Source organism: Convolutriloba macropyga, chromosome 4, assembly GCF_964194025.1.
Source record: "Convolutriloba macropyga chromosome 4, txConMacr16.3, whole genome shotgun sequence".
Classification (NCBI taxonomy): domain Eukaryota; kingdom Metazoa; phylum Xenacoelomorpha; order Acoela; family Convolutidae; genus Convolutriloba; species Convolutriloba macropyga.
This window is the reverse complement of record NC_134471.1, coordinates 22,819,152-22,841,929: the sequence shown is the minus strand read 5'-3', so window position 1 is coordinate 22,841,929 and position 22,778 is coordinate 22,819,152. Positions and strand designations below refer to the sequence as shown.

Sequence of the window (22,778 nt, the reverse complement as noted above, 5' to 3'; positions counted from 1 at the left end):
CAAGTCAAATTTTTATATCTATAGTGAGAGATATGTTTATTTACTTTACACTTTCTACATATTAAATATTGATTGGGACTATTATAATGTATATGCATCTGATCATTTCTCTCTCTATATGTTATGGTTTCCTTACATACAAAACATAAAAAAGGTTTACTTTGACACATATCACAACTCCAACACAAATCTTTATCTTTACATTTATCACACTTAGTACTAATCAATTTTTAATTGTGAAAAGTTATATAAAGATTATTATTTCAGATTTTGTCGTATAAAAATGAATGTACAAGTTTCAAACGAAAACATTCAAACTGGAAGTGGACAAGCTGAATCTAGTTCTACTAGCATGGCCCAATTGTTCCAAATTTTGTTGAATAAAACAAACTAAAAGAAGAAAATTATTGAGAGTGCTAATGAGACTGGGGTAAAAGTTACTAATGAAGATATAGAACAAAAGATAGATAAACAGTATCCTGAACTAGAGGGAATAAAGTATTGTGATAATTTTGACATGTATCTAGACAATAATACTGAACATAATAAACAGATAGAAACATTAAAACATAGGAAAAATGTAAGACTAAATAATGGGGAAATAATAAAGAATGGGAGTAAGTTTGAATGTGTAACATGCAAGTCTACTCTAAGTCAATATAGTGTGGATCAACATTTAAAAACAAAGATGCATCTAGATAGTGTTAAGGGCAAAGATAAGGATAATAAAATAACAGAAGATCCACGTAGTGATTACACCAATAATAATATAACTTGAGATAGTACTATATCTAAAGATAATACAACAAATACAGGCAATTGTGATATATGTAACACTAGACATAACAATAAAAATAAATACAATGGATCAGATGAACATAAAGAAAATGTTAAATAGAAAAAACTTGCTGAGGGTTTGTGTAGAGAGAAAGTTAATGAGTTAGGATCAGATGATAATATGAAGTGTAGTCAAATAATGATAACAGGAAGTAATTATGATTATCTTAATTTCTTGAAAAAATTAGAGACAATATATAACACACATCCCCTTATTAAGTTTACCACCTTTGATGTAGTAAAGTATACAAAACCTACAGATGATAAGTTAGAAGAAAATGAATTCATATTTAGTCTAAGGATGACTAGACAATTTAATGGACATTATGACTTGGATATGATGAATGGTGAACTTTAGATTAGAATGCAAGAACAAAAAATGAAACAATCTGGTTGAAGCATGTAAAAATTTGTTAAAAGAACTATGTATATGGACAGTTTTTGTCCTAATGGTGGTTGTCATGTAGAACTCTTATTTCAATCAAGATATATACTGAATACACATATTAATTATAATAAATGCTTATTGCGGTGTTTAATTGACTATCTACATCCTGCTCAAGAAAATCTTAATAGAGTTAAAAATTATAATAAATCTGAATAAATTAATGAGATAAAATTACCAAATCTTTCACCTCCTTATGGATCTAAAGATTTACAGAAAATACAAGAGTTAAACAAAGATAAAGTATTATTTAATGTGTTTAACCTAATCAAAAATAAAATTATTAATCCTGAATTAATCAATCATAATGATCCTAAAAGTTGTAATATATTATACTGGGATAATCATTATTTCCTAGTTAAAGATGTATCATTCTTATCAAGATCATCTAGACATAAATGTTATCCATGTCTAAAGTGTTTTGTGTCATTTCGAACTGAAAATGCATTAAATAAACATTTAGAATTGTGTAATAATATTGGAAGAAGGACATTCCATCATGATGATTATCTAAAATTTGATAAGTTCTACAATAAAAACAGAGTACTATTTGCTATTTATTATGATTTTGATTTTATTATAAAAAACAAAAAACACATTCCTTTTGCTTGTGGGTTATATATAAAAAGTGACTATCCTGATATACAGAAGATTAGTTTGAAAGTTATTGTGGAGAAGGTCCACAAAGTGGCGGCTCGACCGATGTATTTGATTTGTTTATAAGTAGGATGAGTTATTATAATAAATTATTTAAAGAGATATTTAGTATAATTATTCCATTAAAAGAAGATAGTATTACTCCACTTACTATTCACTGTAAATATTGTAACGAGTATATGGGTGAAGACATTGTCAGTGATCTTGATCACCTGTATGGTAAACTTAGAGGATATGCTCACAATAAGTGTAACCTCCAAGCTAAGAACAATTTCGTACCAATATATGCATTTAACTCTACTAAATATGATAATCACCTATTTAAAACTAAACTAGCAAAGAGGATTGGAATTAAAGTAGTAACAAAATCTGATTCGAATTGTTTTTGTATTGATATGGGTCATGCTGAAGCATTAGATATGTTTAGGTTTTTCCATCCACTTAGCTTAGATGCTATAGGTAAAACATTGAGTGTGCAACATTAAACAAATTTGAGTTAGAGAGACGAAAAGGTATTTTCCCATTTGAAATTTTAGATGGTATAGATAAACTTCATGAAAAATCAGTACCGCCTAAGGAAGTATTCTATTGTAAGTTGAAACAAAGTGGTATTACTAATGAAGAGGATAAGCAAGCATTAGATTGCAGGAATGAGTCTGGATGTGAAACAATAAAAGATCATATGATGTAATATCTTAAAACTCATGCTTTATTATATGTGGATGTATTTGAAAGGTTAAGAGATAAGTGTTTAGAATATTATGAATTAGATCCTTGTTACACATATTCTACTCCTGGTTTAACTTGGTTATGTGGATTGTAATTTACTAATGTTAAACTTAAGTATTATAAAGAAAATACAGTTAATATTTATGATACAATACAACATGGTATTAGAGGTGGGTTAGCTTCACTGTTAGGTGATTGTCATGGTCATGTTAATTGTAAAAGCAAAGAAATATATCCTGATTATAGAGGTAAACAGAATTATTCAAAGTATTGAGACTTCAACTCATTATATTCCTCTTTCATGGTACAAGCTTTACCTACTGGTGAAATCAAAGTGTGTAATGATCCAGAAACTGGTTTCGCAGATAATAATTACACTAATTCTAGTAATAATACAGGCTACATCTATACCATTGATGTAAATTATAATGATGAGTTGAAACAAAAACAAAGAAGTATCCATTCTTTCCAGAAAAGACAAATGCTAACATTGATCAGTTTACAGACTAAGGTTTAAGGTTGGAAGATGTTACAATTAAGCAAACGTTAGAGTATAGTAAAAGTGAATGGTTAAAACTTTATATTGAGTTTAATATTCAGAAAAGAAAAGAAGCTAACGCTAAGGGAGATAAATTTGGTGATGTTTTCTTTAAGTTAATGAATAATGCCTTTATGGAAAAACAATAGAAAATGTGTACAATAGACAAGATGTAGAGTTAGTTAAAGATGTGGTTAGATATACTAAATTAGTAAAAACTATTAGTTTCAATTATGCTGTAGAGTTTTATGATGAACTAATTGCTGTACATAAAACAAGAGGTAATGTTAAGTTAGATAAGTTTAATTATATTGGTTTTGTTAAATTAGAGAAAGCTAAACAGTTTATGTATAAAGCTATATAAGAATACTTTGAGATAGATTTAGACTGTAGTTATCATTATACAGATACCGATAGTATATTCATAAACATAAATGTTTATTTAGATAGTGATATAGAAACTAAAATGAAAAAGATAAAAGATATATTGCATAACTCAGAGTTAGGTAAAATGAAAGACGAAATACCTAATGATACTATTATAGAAGCCTGTTTCCTTGAAGCTAAAGCATATTGTTTTAATACAGTTAAACGAGAAGGAAAGGAAAAGTCAAAAGGTATAACCAAAGCTACTATTAAAAACCAAATTACTATTGAAGAATATAAAAAAACTATATATGAGGTAAAAAGTAAATATGTAACTAATTATACTACTGATTGCAAGAAACATCAATTAGAATCAAAAGAACGATACAAGATAGCTTTTGATCCATTTGATGATAAAGGTATTAAAGGTTGTAATGGTGAGTTTAGATTTTATGGGACTTAGACCATGTTTCAATAATATCAGTGAGGTTGCTTCGAAGATAATTAATTCTTTTCATATAAATATTAGCACTAGAAATTAAAACCTATAAAAGAGTTATGCTGGTATTTAGGGAAAAAAATTTAAAAAATGAAACAATATGAATAATCAATTTTTGATTTATTTTAAAAAGTTATACTAAACGTAAAAACACTGATCACTGTGTTTCCACCGATTTAAATGTTTTTGACTGTATACCGATCACAGTGTGTCCCATATACAGTCTCACGGCAGGGATCATCCTTTTTAAGAACTGTGAATTTGGTTTTTATCTCATTTAGTTTCATAGTAATTCATCAAATCGGGGGACGTTCACTGGAGACAGTGAGGAAGGAACCCCAAACCTTCCGTTTGCTAAAGCAACTTAACTCGACTCAATGAGTTAACCACTACGCCAAGTAAGACAGAAAGTTTTAGTTTTAGATTGATTAAATATTGATTGGGGACATACAGAAATTTTATTTTTGAATATGATAACACTAAGTGAGACAGGAAATGATAGATTTTGTGGGGATATAGAGTAGTGGAAGAAACGGGGGTTCTAGTTAGCAGCCCAATTTGGCACATTTCGACAAATGCGGTTAGCATTAGGAGAAGTGGGCCAAAGTGGCTGGTGGCTAGAACCCCCGTTTCTTCCACTACTTTCGTCCATTCAACCCACCCCCCCCCCCCCCCAAACGTATGTCAGTTGAGAAACGCGCATTAGCTTGCTCACAAATACAAATTAAAGCCACATTTTGCTATTTTGCTACAAATGAAAAAATAAACAAATCCTAACTACAGTTCATTTCTCTTTTAGCCAGAATTATACCTGGACTTTTCGGAGCATGAACCACAAAATCTTTTTCTTATACTCTCTTACCTCAGAGAAAATCCAATGACATAAATAGCCGACCCAGCTGTAACCCATTCACTTATTGGAGACATTTTGACTTCGGCTATCAGTCCCTCGAACAAGGAAGGATCTCTTTTATACTTATCCGAGTATATCCGTTCAGGGGTTGCGTGGTTTAGATCTGACATTCTCTCATACTCCGCTAGCTCAGCTATCAAGTCGGCCAGATTTGAGCAATCTGATTTACACACTGGCCGTATCCGCATTTGGGAGAATGATTCATGTCTTGAAGGACCAGTTGGCTGTGACATCGTATCAATTTCTTAGAAACAAAAATTATATAACTTCAGCTATTGCTTTTAAAATTGCTTAATTTGCATGAGAAAACTGTTTTTTTTTATAGTTTTTAGAACACACCATTGCTGCGATTATTTCGGCATTGCCGATATTATGCCTTTCTCTACACTTTGACCATCAACACGTACAAAAACACCTTTGACCATCCTCGCTTCACGTATGAGAATAGCAAGGAAAATGTTCCAACCTACCATACTATTATTTCCAAGATGGTATGCAAAGAAAGGTATGGCTGGAAAACAGACAGGAATAATGAGTTTAAATTAGACAAAGCGGCTCGTTAATGTGCGTTCGCACATGATGTTCCGACCCGAGCTCATCTACATTTTTGACTTAATTGTCAACCAAATGAAGAAATAACAAAAACAGATGTTTGAGTTTAAAACAATCGTTACACAACCTATCTACCAATTGAACTACATAATGCCATGCCTTATTACAGCGCCAAGGAGATCTGACCTTAAGAGACTACGAGACAAAAAACAACCAAAATAATTAGCAAAAACAAAAAACTCACGGCAAAAACTGAAAGTCTAAAATTAAAAGCACATAGTAACAACGTCTAAATAAAGTCAGATAAAACCTTAATTACTCAAATTTAATTTCTCCTAACTACACAGCGGACGGACAGTTTTCTTAATGAGACTATGTTACAAGTCAGCAAAGAGAATGATCAATGAGGCGAAATTCAAAAATTAATCAATATTTTTTAAGCCAAGAAATTTCAAGTCTTAAAAATCATTAGCCTTTAACTAAATAATCCTTGATAAATTAATAAAAAGTTACTACAAAACCAAAAGCCCTCGTCTTTGGGTAGTTTTAACGTTAGGAACGAACTAAAGAAAAACCTAAAAAAAATAAGAAACGATTTGCGAAAACACAAACTATTGTTACCATTAAAATCATTAGCTATTATCTGAATATTATGTCTTTTTATTTCAATTCTTATTTCTACTAATTCAGCTGCAGCAGGAATTACATTGAGGGATTAAATAAGTTTATTTGGGCCACATTTGTAAACAATTGGATCTGTTACTACGCGATTGTTCTGAAAGAAGAGAAAAAGAACGCAAAAAATGAGCACTCAAAAAATGATTATGAAAACGCATATTGTCCGACAAACTGAGCATCGGTGACAAATAAAATCAATAGATATGTTATTTTTTGGAAAACAAGAAATTGGATGTGACATCTCATTGATAAAAATAAGTTACAATTTGACGAAAAGAACAACAAAAACAACAAGAACAACAAAAAAAGTTTGAAAAATTGAAAATGTATATCATAAACTTTAATAGTAAAGGCTATAAACTGACCAAAGGATTCGGATAACAGCATTAATTCAGTCCTCAATTATAAGCCTATGAGACTTGTCAGCTATCTACGGCTACCTAATGAACAACAACAGGCAAAAACAGCAATATCAGGAAAAAAAATTGAGCGAGAAAAGTGTCGAAAGCATTAAAAAATGAACTTTTCAATAATAAATTTTCTATGTTCAGTTAGTTTTTTAACAGCACATGATTCTTTTTTATCAATAGTTTCAAAAAATCAAATGTGAACAAATATATTGGAACCAAGAAATTTTTGAGAAAAGTCGTAGTATCAACGCCATTAATTTCATTAGCTTTCAACGGAATCCACTAAATACGCTAAATTACACCTCCATGGGACAACAAGTTTGTTGGCCAACCATATTCAGTTAATAAGACCTTACAACAAGTTGTTGAAGATGAAAACAACAACAGAGACAGGCAACAAACAAAAATTCAGTAGAAAAGTACCAAAAGAAAGTGTCGAAGCAATCTAAATCATAAGTTCACCTCTGAAAACTTTATATATCATCCGTTGAACGTCTTGCCTAAACTAATGGGAACTATTAGTATTAGGATAATGTGATAAGATTTCAAAGGATCCAAAAATACGAAAAGTACCCGAAATTTCTTTTAGAAAAACATGAAAACTAGTGGCATTGAAGTTTTAAAACTAATGGGTAGAAGATAAAACCGCTAACCAGATTCTTTCTGCCTGCATTAGAAGTAAAAAAAAGAGATCCTACTAATGGCTGTCTTAGTAGCCATTAAATTCAAAAGCTTTAAACCGCCAACTAGATCAAATTGGATTACAGTACGACGGAAGAGGGTGTTGTCGTCATAGAGACTGACTTACAGTTCACGATAATAAGTTTATGATTGGTTAATGTTCGAATAAATTTTCGAAAAATTATTTTTAAAGTCTTAATAGCCATTAGCTGTTACTCACTCGAAGCACTAAATTTTCTCACTTAAATCTCATTACGGAACTTATTGCGCTGTTAGTCAATGGTTACCTGCCATAAGAATCCGAAATATTAGTGAAACCCCAAAAAGAAATTCAAAATTTCATTTAAAATTACGAAAACTCAGAGTCGGATTTGAAAAAAACATAGGCAATTCCTTGAAAACGATATTTTTAGTTCATTGGGCTTCATTTGACTGTAAATGAGGTTCGTCTTTAACGCAAACTTGATATCAAAAGTGACTTGTCTCTTGGTGACTTTAAAAAGGAAAAAAAGTAGATAATTTTTATAAAAAAAAGAGCTCTCAAATAGATTTTGATTTTTTTTTTGATATTGAAGCTCCCTATGAGACCAGAACTAGTCTTTTTTATTGCATTTAGTCTTTTAGGAACACAAAATTGGTTCGTTTTTTGGCAAGAATTTTAAGTTTCAAATACTATTTTTATAGGAAATATCTTAAATTGAAGAAAAATCACAATAAAAGTGAACAAATAACCCGTGTTCACACAAAACTTCAATCCTCGATAACTCCTCGAAAAAAACGAAAAACAAAAAAATCTTTTTACTTTTGAATTCTACGCTGGGCCAGCTTTTCAATGATACCACTCACATTTCTCTGCGATGAATATATCGATCGGCCAAAATTGACTGAACAAAAAAAACCCATTTGAGTATTTAGTTCCTCCCCCCAAAAGTGGGGTCGGAACAATAAACCAAAATTTAGATTAGAAAAAGTTAATACAATCGCGTTCATAACGACCAATGGAGAACTGTTTTTTGCTTGGTTTCCGCAAGCAACGACAATACCCAGAACGCAGGGATTCGTATCTTTGAACTCTAATCTATGTTAATAAAAAAGTTAGAGACTGCCAGTGAAAAATGAAATCTTTGTTAAACTTGCTCAAAAGGCACAAGCTGAATGATCTTTATGTATAACCAAAGAGCCCACCAAACAATCTTTGTTAATTTCCAAATAATACAACGGTTTAGGAAAAAAGTTCAAACCGATTAAAAAAACTTATAAAAAACAGTCTCCAAAATATAGAAATGCCAAGGCAATATCAATTTTAATTAAAGTCTTAGCTCTAAACTGGCTGGCTAAAATAATTCAATTATCAGAGAGTTTCATCTGACCAAGTTTGTCATGAATAAGGCAACTGGAAAAGGCAAAAAAAGTAAACTAAAATAAAATGCAAAATATCCAACTTTTTCTTAAAGCAAAACATCAAAGTGAGAAAGAGCCACAAATGTAAACTAAAACCATTTGAAAATTGCTAATGTTTTGCTATGAGGCCATTGAGATGTTTTAAAGGTGATAATAGGTGCAAAAAAAAACAAAAATCAGAAAAAAAACGCAAAAATTCAAATCTTATTGCCAGTATTTTCAAACGATCAGTACCAAGGTTATTATAACAAAATTCAGTTACGATTTGGATAACGCCTAAAAATTGTTTTTTGCTTCACTTGGGGGCCATTAGAACCTCTCAATATTAATCATAGGCAGCGAGACATCAAACAGATATTCAATAACGGCAATAACCAAAACGTTCATTTTAAGTTTAAAAAAACAAACAGTGTCGAGTTTGAAAAAGCCATAGCTATCTACTGAGGCATTTGAAAATGCTTACTAATGCCTCATTCGAAATTGATAAAGACTGTCACTGGTGAGACTTGTCAACAGAACACCAAAAGAAAAAAGTAAATGCAAAAAATTGAGTTCATTTTATTCTTTTATAACTAAAACAATTGGATATCAACCTCTTCCGCCGTTTCAATTAAAAATGTACTCAACAAATATATTTTTGAGGTAGCAGATTTTACTCTCTTTTCTATTAAAAAGTTTAACCTACAGGTTACCCGTAACTGTTGCAGCCGGATACAATCGATTCTGACTTTCGGAATCAATCAAATCAGCTAGTCCTTTGTCCGCAGAAAGATTTCCATAATAAAAATGAATCTGATAAAAATAAATTATATATTTTGATACTTTTTTCATTTTAAACAGTTTAAGTGGTTAAAAAAGTGTGATACGTAGTTTGTATATTACGGGAATCGCTCAGCGAACCCAGACTAGACTAGATTTTATAACAGACATCCGCTACGATTCTGGATGTCTAGAAAAGCTACGATTCATTTGTAGAGATGTAGAAACGTAGTGCAATTCAACTGATTTGAGTAATCGAAGCAATAAAGTTAGATAAGAATTGAATTTCAAAATTACTATGAGAATAAGGTTAATAGCTAAAAACAAAAATTGTGAGGTGAGAAAAATCTGAACAATTAACATCCTCTCAGGCGGAGGTAAAATTATCAAACTACGTTTGGCCTGTTTACCTTCTCGGACACCTCGATAGTTGGATACTTGAAGAATCTGTCAGAGCATGCTATAAAATATACATCTTGATTCTTTTCCTTAGTAATTGAACCACTAAACTCAACATGAAAATCCTAATTCGGTTCTTAGCAATTTTCATTTTGTTTGAACCGTGCAATTGGTGTGAAGATCTTACATATATATGTACGGGGTTTACAAGTGACCGCCTGTTTCAGAATTTCACAATAAATGTACTGCAAAATGCATATTAACCCAGAGAGCTCACACCGCAATTATGTCAACAGAACACCAAAAGAAAAAAGTAAATGCAAAAAATTGAGTTCATTTTATTCTTTTATAACTAAAACAATTGGATATCAACCTCTTCCGCCGTTTCAATTAAAAATGTACTCAACAAATATATTTTTGAGGTAGCAGATTTTACTCTCTTTTCTATTAAAAAGTTTAACCTACAGGTTACCCGTAACTGTTGCAGCCGGATACGATCGATTCTGACTTTCGGAATCAATCAAATCAGCTAGTCCTTTGTCCGCAGAAAGATTTCCATAATGAAAATGAATCCGATAAAAATAAATTATATATTTTGATACTTTTTTCATTTTAAATAGTTTAAGTGGTTAAAAAAGTGTGATACGTAGTTTGTATATTACGGGAATCGCTCAGCGAACCCAGACTAGACTAGATTTTATAACAGACATCCGCTACGATTCTGGATGTCTAGAAAAGCTACGATTCATTTGTAGAGATGTAGAAACGTTGTGCAATTCAACTGATTTGAGTCATCGAAGCAATAAAGTTAGATAAGAATTGAATTTCAAAATTACTATGAGAATAAGGTGAATAGATAAAAACAAAAAAGTGTGAGGTGAGAAAAATCTGAACAATTAACATCCTCTCAGGCGGAGGTAAAATTATCAAACTACGTTTGGCCTGTTTACCTTCTCGGACACCTCGATAGTTGGATACTTGAAGAATCTGTCAGAGCATGCTATAAAATATACATCTTGATTCTTTTCCTTAGTAATTGAACCACTAAACTCAACATGAAAATCCTAATTCGGTTCTTAGAAATTTTCATTTTGTTTGAACCGTGCAATTGGTGTGAAGATCTTACATATATATGTACGGGGTTTACAAGTGACCGCCTGTTTCAGAATTTCACAATAAATGTACTGCAAAATGCATATTAACCCAGAGAGCTCACACCGCAATTATTGGGGCGGGTCAGATGCAAGGACGCCAGAAACGCTTCTACTATGAACTTCGGGACGGCCACTATTTCGTTGACATACACACATCCCGAACGTACACGGAGATCGCGCAAATTGAGTGTAGAATTGGATTGACGTTTTTGCAGCGTTATTCGTAGTTTTGCAAAATACAATCCCAAAATTCGTTAGGGACTGCATCCTTGGATGTCAAAGCAGCCAGAAATGAATTGGTGGAAAGTTGGGTAAAAATGTTTGCAAACACTTCATTACGCGACAGTTTAATTGGTGGCGACGATGACACTTGCTTGGCCGATGGCATTATTGGGTGGAGTATTGGGTGACTGAACTGTGTTAATGTTGATAGAATTTGTAGATTACTTTGAAGCAACTGATTAGTAAAGAAGAATTAGTTATTTCGAAACAACTGTAGTAGTAAGGAAAAAAGCTCAAATTTGTTTGGAAATGCTAACTTTATTAGCTTTCATGGCGCGAATGGAATGTGCTCTATTTACCGCATGATTGGCATTTGTTGGTTGCAGAGTTGCATAAATTGCTACAATTGCATTAACAGTGCGCTTATTAGTTGCAGCGGCAAAATCCTCGTCATATTTGGAACTTATTTTGACCCGTTGAAATGGTTGGCAACAAATTTATCAACAGAGCCCGTTTCAGCGCGCTGGATTTGCTTAATAATAAAATCAAATGGAAATAATCGATCATTCAAACGAGTTAGCTGTCGAATTTGTATATTTTTCTCAGCGAGATCTTTCACTATAGATAATTATGCCTGATGATCAATAATAACGATGACGAATTTTGCAAAAAACGATCAAATTTAAAATTTTATAGAAACTAAACGAATATTTAAAATCCAATTCGTTGACACTAAATCTTTCTTCGTATTTTTAAAGGAAACGTGAAGCGAATGCTACAAATTGTCAACCAGTAGGCCAAGGTTGTTCGAAGGCGAATCCCAAACTTGAGCGGGAAGCAGCGCATTTAATCAGGGTTTCCAATTGTAGATTGTAATGCGTGTTTTTTGTTGCTTTTGCGACCTGATGTGTTGGAAATGAGCTTCAAGTGTATCATTCCATTCAAATTTATAGTGTTTATTCAGAAAAGGGCAACGTGCTGATCCCAAGAACGATCTTAATTGTTAAAGTGGTTGGGCGCTGAAAGTGTAAGAATTGCGAATGTTGAAAAATTCTATAGGGGAACTCTCTTGTGTTTTCAATATTCGGCATTTGATATTTTTAAATATTGGTATCTTTAGTATTTTAGATTGAAAATTAATTTTAAATATCTAGTTAAAACAACAGGGGATATAAAGCTTTTATCTGAGCATCTGTCTGATTTTATTATATTTTTTTGTAAAATAATTTAGGGATATTTGTGTTTACTGAGTGCTGCAGATAAATCGGCACCCTACGTCAATTTTGAAAGTTGATGAGTTGGATTGTAGTTTTTATGAAATGTTGGTTTTACTTTACGAATTCTATAAATATCATTATGTGAAATGACCGCATGTGTATTATGTGAAATGCAGGAAAGTTTTGAGCTATCCACGTTTTCATTGGACACTGATTTTGATTGAAGTTTTTTACTTATTTGATTAATTTAAAGCTAGACCCAATAAAGAAAAACTATCTCTTCCAGTGATGGGGCGATGACCGTCCTCTACAACCGTTGTTTTTGAAATTTCTGCGGTACAATTGCTACATTTAACTTTTGTGTTGATTACTCCCATTGTCCTGAATATTTCACTTCAGAATGTTTTCGAATCAGTCATAATTAGGACTTTTATCCAACAGTTTTGATTTTTGCCAATCGCAGTGTTATTTGCTAAAGTCTTATGAAGATTAGTGCGAACGCTACCCGAGCCCACTAAAGCTTTCGTTAAAATGTTCACGAACTTCACGGGTTCAAATTTCCTTAAACTCTGATTGTCCGAGTTACGCGCTATGTACTTACCGTCTGTCTCTTCATAATCCGAATAGCAATTGGCATCAAATTTATCATGAGTCTGCATCTTGGAACTTATACGATTGGGCTAATCTTCAACAATATTTCCAAAAGTAGATAACTCTGATGGCACGCCCCCTAATTAGTGTGCACTGGGTTTTGGTTTCCAATTTCCTCCATTTTGTTTTCTGCATAATTTCGAAACGTGGTTTTTATTGCGAGAGTTTTAAAAATTTTTATGCTGGGCAGGACAAACATTTCGTCGGCTTTTGTTTACTAACTGGTTGAGGTGATCCATAATTGTTTTAGGAAGTATTCTAATTTTTTTTGAAGGTTGTTGTTTACGTAAGGGTTCCAGTAGTTTTATTTGGTTTTAATTTCCCGTCCCATAAATCATGGTCAACTTTAAGGCTTTCTGATATTTGTTTGTTTGTTTTAACAGCTCTCTGTTGATTTTTCCGTCAAGCAAATTCGCTATGAACACATCTCGTATTATTGATTCTTCTTTCCTGTCAAGATCGCATTTAAGTGAAAATTCCCTAAGAGACCAAAATTAATTTTCCAATTGGCTCTCCTTTCAGCAGTTGTCGGGTAAAGAAGACGTATCTATAAGACGTATCTATATCAAACAAAATGTTTCGCGGCTTTGTAAAAACATGTTCTAAAAGGTCCCTTAGTTCCCTTTTTATCATCTCATCGATCTCGTAATTTGATTCCTGAGAGCAAAAACAAGACTCAAAAAGGAAAAGGAAACGTATTTGCTATTAAATATCTTCTAAGGATGGTCGACATACAATACCCCTGCAGCTTCGATCGTTTGACAACTTTTAGACTTTTAGCCGAACGTATTTCAGTTGTTCATTCATGATCCTGCAAGCAATCTCGTTTACTTTGGGCTATTCTGTTTTCAACATTTTCCTAATATACTGGTTGCGGTGGCAACGATTTTTTTGTTAGGTGGCGCTTCTTGGGGATATCAAAATGGTTAAATGCCAATTATCGGCCATTTTTTAAAGGCTGACTGCAACTTGTGATATCTGCTCATTATTTAATGGCAAATGCATACCGAATGAATGTATTTTGTTTTTTAACAGATTAAATTCGCGAATCAAGGCTATATTAGAAGTTTATTTTATTATTTTACTTCAACTTGGAAAGCCGTTGCAACTCCACAATTACAGTTATTCTCAGCGACCTGGAAACGTAGTGCGATTCCATTGAATTGAGTTATCGGCTCTAAAAAGAGTCTAGATAATTTAAGATGAGAATAAAAAAATGACGAATAACTGAAATCAGAAAAGTGGGATGTGTGAACAATCTGAACAATTAACTTCATTTCAGACGGAGGTAAAATTATATTTAAGTGAAAAAACAAACTTTGCAAGGTCATTTTAAATAATCTATAATTTTACAAATCGCTTTTGCACTATCGAAAAAAATTAAGAATTTAGAATTTTTTGAAGAATGAATGCTATATCTTAGCTGAACATGCTTGTTAATCGAGTAACTTCCATTAGCAGTTTTTTCGATATCTTTGTTTCATTTTAAGCTTTTAATTTTTTATTCAACCACATGTGTAAATAAAGTCTGAAACGAACAGAACAGTCAAAAGAATTGTAAACTTTCAGCCTCAAATTTTTTTAAGAAGTTAAAAAATTATCTGCCAAATTTATCTAGCGACCAAAGATAACATAAAAAAGAGCCAGGCTAGCATAAAGATCCAAAACCCAAATAAAATTGAGGGATGGAACAAAAACTGAAAAAAATGCAGACAAAAAGCAATCCCTTATGTCATCAATGTGTTTGTCACCTACGTTTTCTCATCGGTCTGATGAAATTAACAAAGAAATGACTTTTGATGACAGTTTATTAAATTAAAGATCTTTACATTTCACTTTCGCTGTTAGATCTGTACAAATAGTAACAAAGCGTTTTTATCAATATACTTTCATCAAGAACAGTTCCAACAGTCTTATTGTTTACTGGATGTGCATATCTTGATTGTAGAAAAGTATCGTTTGATAATCTCAAAGTTGAATAAATCAAACTATTATATTTCTTTTGAAGCCTACGAGACACTGATTTTGGACACTGATTTTGATTGAAGTTCTTTACTTATTTCGATTAATTTAAAGCTAGAAAGAAAAACTATCTCTTCCAGTGATGGGGCGATTACCGTCCTCTACAACTGTTGTTTTTGAATTTTCTGCGGTACAATTGCTACATTTTACATTTGTGTTGATTACTCCCATTGTCCTGAATATTTCACTTCAGAATGTTTTCGAATCAGTCATAATTAGGACTTATATCCAACAGTTTTGATTTTTGCCAATCGCAGTGTTATTTGCTAAAGTCTTATGAAGATTAGTGCGAACGCTACCCGAGCCCACTAAAGCTTTCGTTAAAATGTTCACGAACTTCACGGGTTCAAATTTCCTTAAACTCTGATTGTCCGAGTTACGCGCTATGTACTTACCGTCTGTCTCTTCATAATCCGAATAGCAATTGGCATCGAATTTATCATGAGTCTGCATCTTGGAACGTATACGATTGGGCTAATCTTCAACAATATTTCCAAAAGTAGATAACTCTGATGGCACGCCCCCTAATTAGTGTGCACTGGGTTTTTGTTTCCAATTTCCTCCATTTTGTTTTCTGCATAATTTCGAAACGTGGTTTTTATTGCGAGAGTTTTAAAAATTTTTATCCTGGGCAGGACAAACATTTCGTCGGCTTTTGTTTACTAACTGGTTGAGGTGAACCATAGTTGTTTTAGGAAGTTTTCTAATTTTTTTTGAAGGTTGTCGTTTACGTAAAGGTTCCAGTAGTTTTATTTGGTTTTAATTTCCCGTCCCATAAATCATGGTCAACTTTAAGGCTTTCTGATATTTGTTTGTTTGCTTTAACAGCTCTCTGTTGATTTTTCCGTCAAGCAAGTTCGCTATGAACACATCTCGTGTTATTGATTCTTCATTCCTGTCAAGATCCCATTTAAGTGAAAATTCCCTAAGAGACCAAAATTAATTTTCCAATTGGCTCTCCTTTTAGCAGTTGTCGGGTAAAGAAGACGTATCTATAAGACGTATCTATATCAAACAAAATGTTTCGCGGCTTTGTAAAAACATGTTCTAAAAGGTCCCTTAGTTCCCTTTTTATCATCTCATCGATCTCGTAATTTGATTCCTGAGAGCAAAAACAAGACTCAAAAAGGAAAAGGAAACGTATTTGCTATTAAATATCTTCTAAGGATGGTCGACATACAATACCCCTGCAGCTTCGATCGTTTGACAACTTTTAGACTTTTAGCCGAACGTATTTCAGTTGTTCATTCATGATCCTGCAAGCAATCTCGTTTACTTTGGGCTATTCTGTTTTCAACATTTTCCTAATATACTGGTTGCGGTGGCAACGATTTTTTTGTTAGGTGGCGCTTCTTGGGGATATCAAAATGGTTAAATGCCAATTATCGGCCATTTTTTAAAGGCTGACTGCAACTTGTGATATCTGTTCATTATTTAATGGCAAATGCATACCGATTGAATGTATTTTTTATTTTAAAAGATTAATTTCGCGAATCAAGGCTATATTAGAAGTTTATTTTATTATTTTACTTCAACTTGGAAAGCCGTTGCAACTCCACAATTACAGTTATTCTCAGCGACCTGGAAACGCAGTGCGATTCGATTGATTTGAGTTATCGGCTCAAAAAAAAGTCTAGATAATTGAAGATGAGAATAAAAAAAATGACGGATAACTGAAGTCAGAAAAGTGGTATGTGTGAACAATCTGAACAATTAACTTCACTTCAGACGGAGGTAAAATTATTTTTAAGTGAAAAAACAAACTTTGCAAGGTCATTTCAATTAATCTATATTTTTACGAAATCGCTTTTGCACTATCGAAAAAAATTAAGTATTTAGACTTTTTTGAAGAATGAATGCTATATCTTAGCTGAATATGCTTGTTAATCGAGTAACTTCCATTAGCAGTTTTTTCAATATCTTTGTTTCTTTTTAAGCTTTTAATTTTTTATTCAACCACATGAGTGTAAATGAAGTCTGAAAAGAACAGAACACTCAAAAGAATTGTAAATTTCAGCCTCAATTTTTTTTAAAGAATTTAAAAAATTATCGGCCAAATTTATCTAGCGACCAAAGATAACAAAAAAGAGCCAGGCTAGCATAAAGATCCAAAACCCAAAAAAAATTGAGGGATGGAACAAAAACTGAAAAACAATGCAGACAAAAAGCAATCCCTTATGTCATCAATGTGTTTGTCACCTATGTTTCCTTATCGGTCTGATGAAATTAACAAAGAAATGACTTTTGATGACAGTTTATTAAATTAAAGGTATTTTCATTTCACTTTCGTTGTTAGATCTGTACAAATAATAACAAAGCGTTTTGTATCGATCTACTTTCAGCAAGAACAGTTCCAACAGTCTTATTGTTTACTGGATATGCATATCTTGATTGTAGAAAAGTATCGTTGGATAATCTCAAAGTCGAATAAATCAAACTATTATATTTCTTTTGAAGCCTACGAGACACTGATTTTGGACACTGATTTTGATTGAAGTTCTTTACTTATTTTGATTAATTTAAAGCTAGACCCAATAAAAAAAACTATCTGTTCCAGTGATGGGGCGATGACCGTCCTCTACAACTGTTGTTTTTAAACTTTCTGTGGTACAATTGCTACATTTTACATTTGTGTCGATTACTCCAATTGTCCTGACTATTTCACTTCAGAATGTTTTTGAATCAGTCATAATTAGGACTTGTATTCAACAGTTTTGATTTTTGTCAATTGCACTGTTATTTGCTAAAGTCTTATGAAGATTAGTGCAAACGCTACTCGAAGCCCACTAAAGCTTTCATTAGAATGTTCACGAATTTCACGGGTCCAAATATCCTTAAACTCTGATTGTCCGAGATAGGCGCTGTGTACTTATCGTCTGTCTCTTCATAATCCGAATAGCAGTTGGCATCGTATTTATCATGAGTCTGCATCTAGGAACTTATACGATTGGGCTAATCTTCAACAATATTTCCAAAGGTAGATACCTCTGATGGCACGCTCCCTAATTAGTGTGCACTGGGTTTTGGTTTCCAATTTCCTTCATTTTGGTTTTTGCATAATTTCGAAACGTGGTTTTTATTGCGAGAGTTTTAAAAAATTTTATCTTGGGCAGGACAAACATTTCGTCGGCTTTTGTTTACTAACTGGTTGAGGTGAACCATAGTTGTTTTAGGAAGTATTCTAATTTTTTTTTGAAGGTTGTCGTTTACGTAAAGTTTCCAGTAGTTTTATTTGGTTTAAATTTCCCGTCCCATAATTCATGGTCAACTTTAAGCCTTTCTGATATTTGTTTGTTTGTTTTAACAGCTCTCTGTTGATTTTTCCGTCAAGCAAATTCGCTATGAACACAACTCGTATTATTGATTCTTCATTCCTGCCAAGATCGCATTTATGTGAAAATTCCCTGAGAGACCAAAAATAATTTTCCAACTGGTTCTCCTTTTAGCTGTTGTCGGGTAAATAAGACGTATCTATAAGACGTATCTATATCAAACAGAATGTTTCGCTGCTTTGTAAAGACATGTTCTAAAAGGTCCCTTAGTTCCCTTTTTATCATCTCATCGATCTCGTAATTTGATTCTTGAGAGCAAAAACAAGACTCGAAAAGGAAAAGGAAACGTAATTGCTATTACTAATCTTCTAAGGATGGTCGACATACAATACCCCTGCAGCTTCGATCTTTGACAACTTTTAGACTTTTAGCCGAACGTATTTCAGTTGTTCATTCATGATCGTGCAAGCAATCTCGTTTACTTTGGGCATTGTTGTTTTCAACATTTTCCTAATATACTGGTTGCGGTGGCAACGATTTTTTTGTTAGGTGGCGCTTCTTGGGGATATCAAAATGGTTAAATGCCAATTTTTAGCCATTTTTTAAAAGCTGACTGCAACTTGTGATATCTGTTCATTATTTAATGGCAAATGCATACCGATTGAATGTATTTTTTATTTTAAAAGATTAATTTCGCGAATCAAGGCTATATTAGAGGTGTATTTTATTATTTTACTTCAACTTGGAAAGCCGTTGCAACTCCACAGTTACAGTTATTCTCAGAGACCTGGAAACGTAGTGCGATTCCATTGAATTGAGTTATCGGCTCTAAAAAGAGTCTAGATAATTTTAGATGAGAATAAAAAAATGACGAACAACTGAAATCAGAAAAGTGGGATGTGTGAACAATCTGAACAATTAACTTCATTTCAGACGGAGGTAAAATTATATTTAAGTGAAAAAACAAACTTTGCTAGGTCATTTTAAATAATCTATTTCTTTTTACGAAATCGCTTCTGCACTATCGGAAAAAATTAAGTATTTTGAATTTTTTGAAGAATGAATGCTATATCTTAGCTGAATAAGCTTGTTAATCGAGTAACTTCCATTACCAGTTTTTTCGATATCTTTGTTTCTTTTAAAGCTTTTAATTTTTTATTCAACCACATGAGTGCAAATGAAGTCTGAAACGAACAGAACAGTCAAAAGAATTGTAAACTTTCAGCCTCAAAATTTTTTAAAGAATTTAAAAAATTATCTGCCAAATTTATCTACCGACCAAAGATAACATGAAAAAGCCAGGCTAGCATAAAGATCCAAAACCCAAATAAAATTGAGGGATGGAACAAAAACTGAAAAAAAATGAAGACAAAAAGCAATCCCTTATGTCATCAATGTGTTTGTCACCTACGTTTCCTTATCGGTCTGATGAAATTAACGGTTTCAACCGTTTTGTATATTAATCTTTAAAACCTCAGTACACCATTCAGTAACTTGATGTCAATTATTAACAGCTAAACTTAATCAGATTTTAAAGCGAACAGCATGAAACTGTTGAAAAAATTGAAATGAACAAACTTGAAATTAAACTTGCATCAAAGTGTTCTCGGTTAAGCTCTTAAGAAGACAACAACTGCTGTTATAATCAGCACAGGTAAAGACTAAAAAATCTAAAAAGTTTGATTGGCGCTTAAATTTTTAAAAATTGAAAAAATACAAAAGTCGCAGTACTTTGTTTAGCTCAAGTTCGCCTTAACAACAATTGTATCTCACAAAACAGACATGAAAGCAACATTTTACTTGTTCAGAACCACAGCGAGCTCTGCTCAATAAATAATGAAGATCTACTTAACAAAAATTAGAAAAAAAAAACGGAAAAAAAGTATACTCTCAAAATTTCAAAAATTGAACTTTTCAATTTTTATGCCTTTGCACAAAGTTAAACACACTTAGATACATAAGAAATGATAAAATCAGCTAGCCAATAGACGACAAAGAACGAACTATTAATGATCTGTTTGCTTTTATTTAAAACTCTGTACAGGTTGCAACGCCCACACAAGGATTCAGAGACGCTGTGATGGCATTTGAGTTGGAGCTGACAACATTCGATGCAAAAGAACAACAGGAAACCGTACTGTTAAATCAGCGAAACAGCTTCCATTCAAAATGGCGGCATCCATTCAAAATATCCCATTTTGACAAAAAAAGTGCCAAATTAGGAAAAATTAGTGACATAGAGAAGGAAGGGGTTGGGCTGCAATGTTGGATAATTGGAAATTTTTTTTTTGAAAATTTATGTTACGTTTAAATAACTTTCGAACGTGACCGGTCTAACCTTTCTAAAATGCACAAAAATGATGCTGAATATTGCTTTAAAAAGGAAGGCGTAAAATAAATTTCTCCATTTGCTTCTAAAATACTGTAACAACAACACCATCATTTTTGCTATTATATTCCATAGAAGTTTTGTTTTCTATTCAGCTTCTCATTCTACCTATTTTTATTTGAAACGCAAATTTATTTATGAATTTTTTTACACATTGCTCCCTTCTGGTGTCACCATTTCACGTTTAGAATACACTTCAGATAAGTTGTCAATATGAGTTCTGTCTTGGACACATGCTACTAGGTAAGCTATTCATGCGCTGTTATTGAGCTGAAGTAGGCATAGCGCCAATGTGCTCACAACAGTCCATAAGTTGTAATTTGTCTGCCTAAATTCAATTTCTGTCAAATAATAGCTCGCAGTTGGATTGTTGAGATGGGGGGAGTTTTCAACTACCTCCTCTCCTGGTGAAGTATGGTCAAATAGAATTGATGCTTTACACCCTCAAATAGGATAGGCTATACACTACAGTGTATAGCCCCTATCTAGGTAAGGCTATACAAACTATTACAATTGTTAAAACAAGCATCAATTTGTCCATAAAAGCTCACGAAAACAAATAACTTGTTCATGGGGGGACAGAGCCCAGGTTAGAATACTATGCGTGTGTGTGAAAACTTATTTCCCTCTGAATTTCCAAAAAATTGTTTACTTAAACTTAGACCCCCTGACGAAGGAGACGCGATTATCAAAACATCAGACTTACCTGAGAGAACTGTTCGGTGGCAGTTTCCGACAGGCACAAAAAATGACCAGGTAAAAGTCAATGCCTTAGATAGTATTATCGATAAATATTCATCGTTCTGATTGCGTCTTCAATACAATTAGAATCAAAACCTATTTACTGCAATATGAATGCTAATAAAGAACTCCAAACTAGTTTGGCCGATCAAGTATTTGTGTAGCTAACAAGTGTGATTTGGTTTATTTGTTGAAAATCTATTTTGTACACCCAACGAATTTGAAGTGAGTATATTTCAAACACAAATTTCGACTAGCTTAGTGAAGAATGAGACGAATCAGCTACGCTGGCAGCTAAAAGAAGCCCGTATATGTATATAGTACTCTCTAGTAGAATCTAATCTCATTCTATCTTGCTCTACCAATGAGGGGTGTTGGAGTTTTTATTTGCTGTAGACCAGCAATGATTTCAATAGAAAAAATAAAACCACTTTTTGGCGCAATTTTAATTTTGCTTTTAGCCGTCATCTGCGGTCAGTTAAGTTTGCTCTCTTAAAATTCTGAACAAAAGAGCAATTTAACTCATGCTGAACTGAAAAAGTCACCAGCATGCACGGTTTGGTTTAAAATGCCGCAAGTCTCTAGTGCCAGATATACAGCCAGAACTTGACTTCAATTGACTTTCGCCTTCTTAAAACGTGCAGGTTGCGTGTTTTATAGTAAGTCCCATAAACTCTCGACATGCAAAACATAGCCGGCAGATTGCCGGAAAATAGCCACATGCTTGATGCACAAAAAGTGTTCTAATTTGGCGTGCAGCTTCAGTTAGATTCTAAAACTATATTTACTTGAGCTTCAAAACTGAAAGCTAATAAGCCCAATACGAATATAAGCTAGCAAACACACTAATATCAATGACTTATTGACCGGGCATTATCGGTTTATAAATGCTGATGTTTTAAGTTTGAACATTGACCTTTGAAACGTTCGATAGCGTTGCAACTTTATAGGACTGACTATAAGCAAGTTTACGTGACTATGTACGAACTTTTTGCTCAATATCTTGAATCACTCCGCTGTTCTCGACAAACGCCAGAAGTTCGCAGTGACTTCAAACGGAGTCAACAAAACCCACAAATAAGTCAAAAACGTTACTTCAAACATCGTTTGAAAGCAGTTGACAAAATACCGCGAACGTCGGATGGAGCGCTGAGATAAAATTAGCGTGGGCTGGCTTTGATTGCAGTCAACATATGATGAGGTATGGGAGGGAGACAGAACCAAAACAGCCTGGTCCAGCACTAAC

General features: G+C 33.0%; 1 protein-coding gene across 1 annotated transcript in view; it reads right to left on the bottom strand.

The window, feature by feature from the left end:
- The window catches only part of LOC142338326 (thialysine N-epsilon-acetyltransferase-like), a 41,006-nt gene extending 19,095 nt beyond the window's left edge, over nt 1-21,911 (bottom strand). Inside the window, exons 1-3 of the mRNA XM_075388020.1 lie at nt 21,895-21,911; nt 21,498-21,649; nt 4,934-5,228 (exon numbers count right to left, since the gene is read on the bottom strand). Of these exons, the coding sequence (XP_075244135.1) occupies nt 4,934-5,217 (284 nt within the window). The 5' untranslated portion in view covers nt 5,218-5,228; nt 21,498-21,649; nt 21,895-21,911. The remainder of the gene's footprint in view (nt 1-4,933; nt 5,229-21,497; nt 21,650-21,894) is intronic.
- Nucleotides 21,912-22,778: the final 867 nt, after the last annotated feature.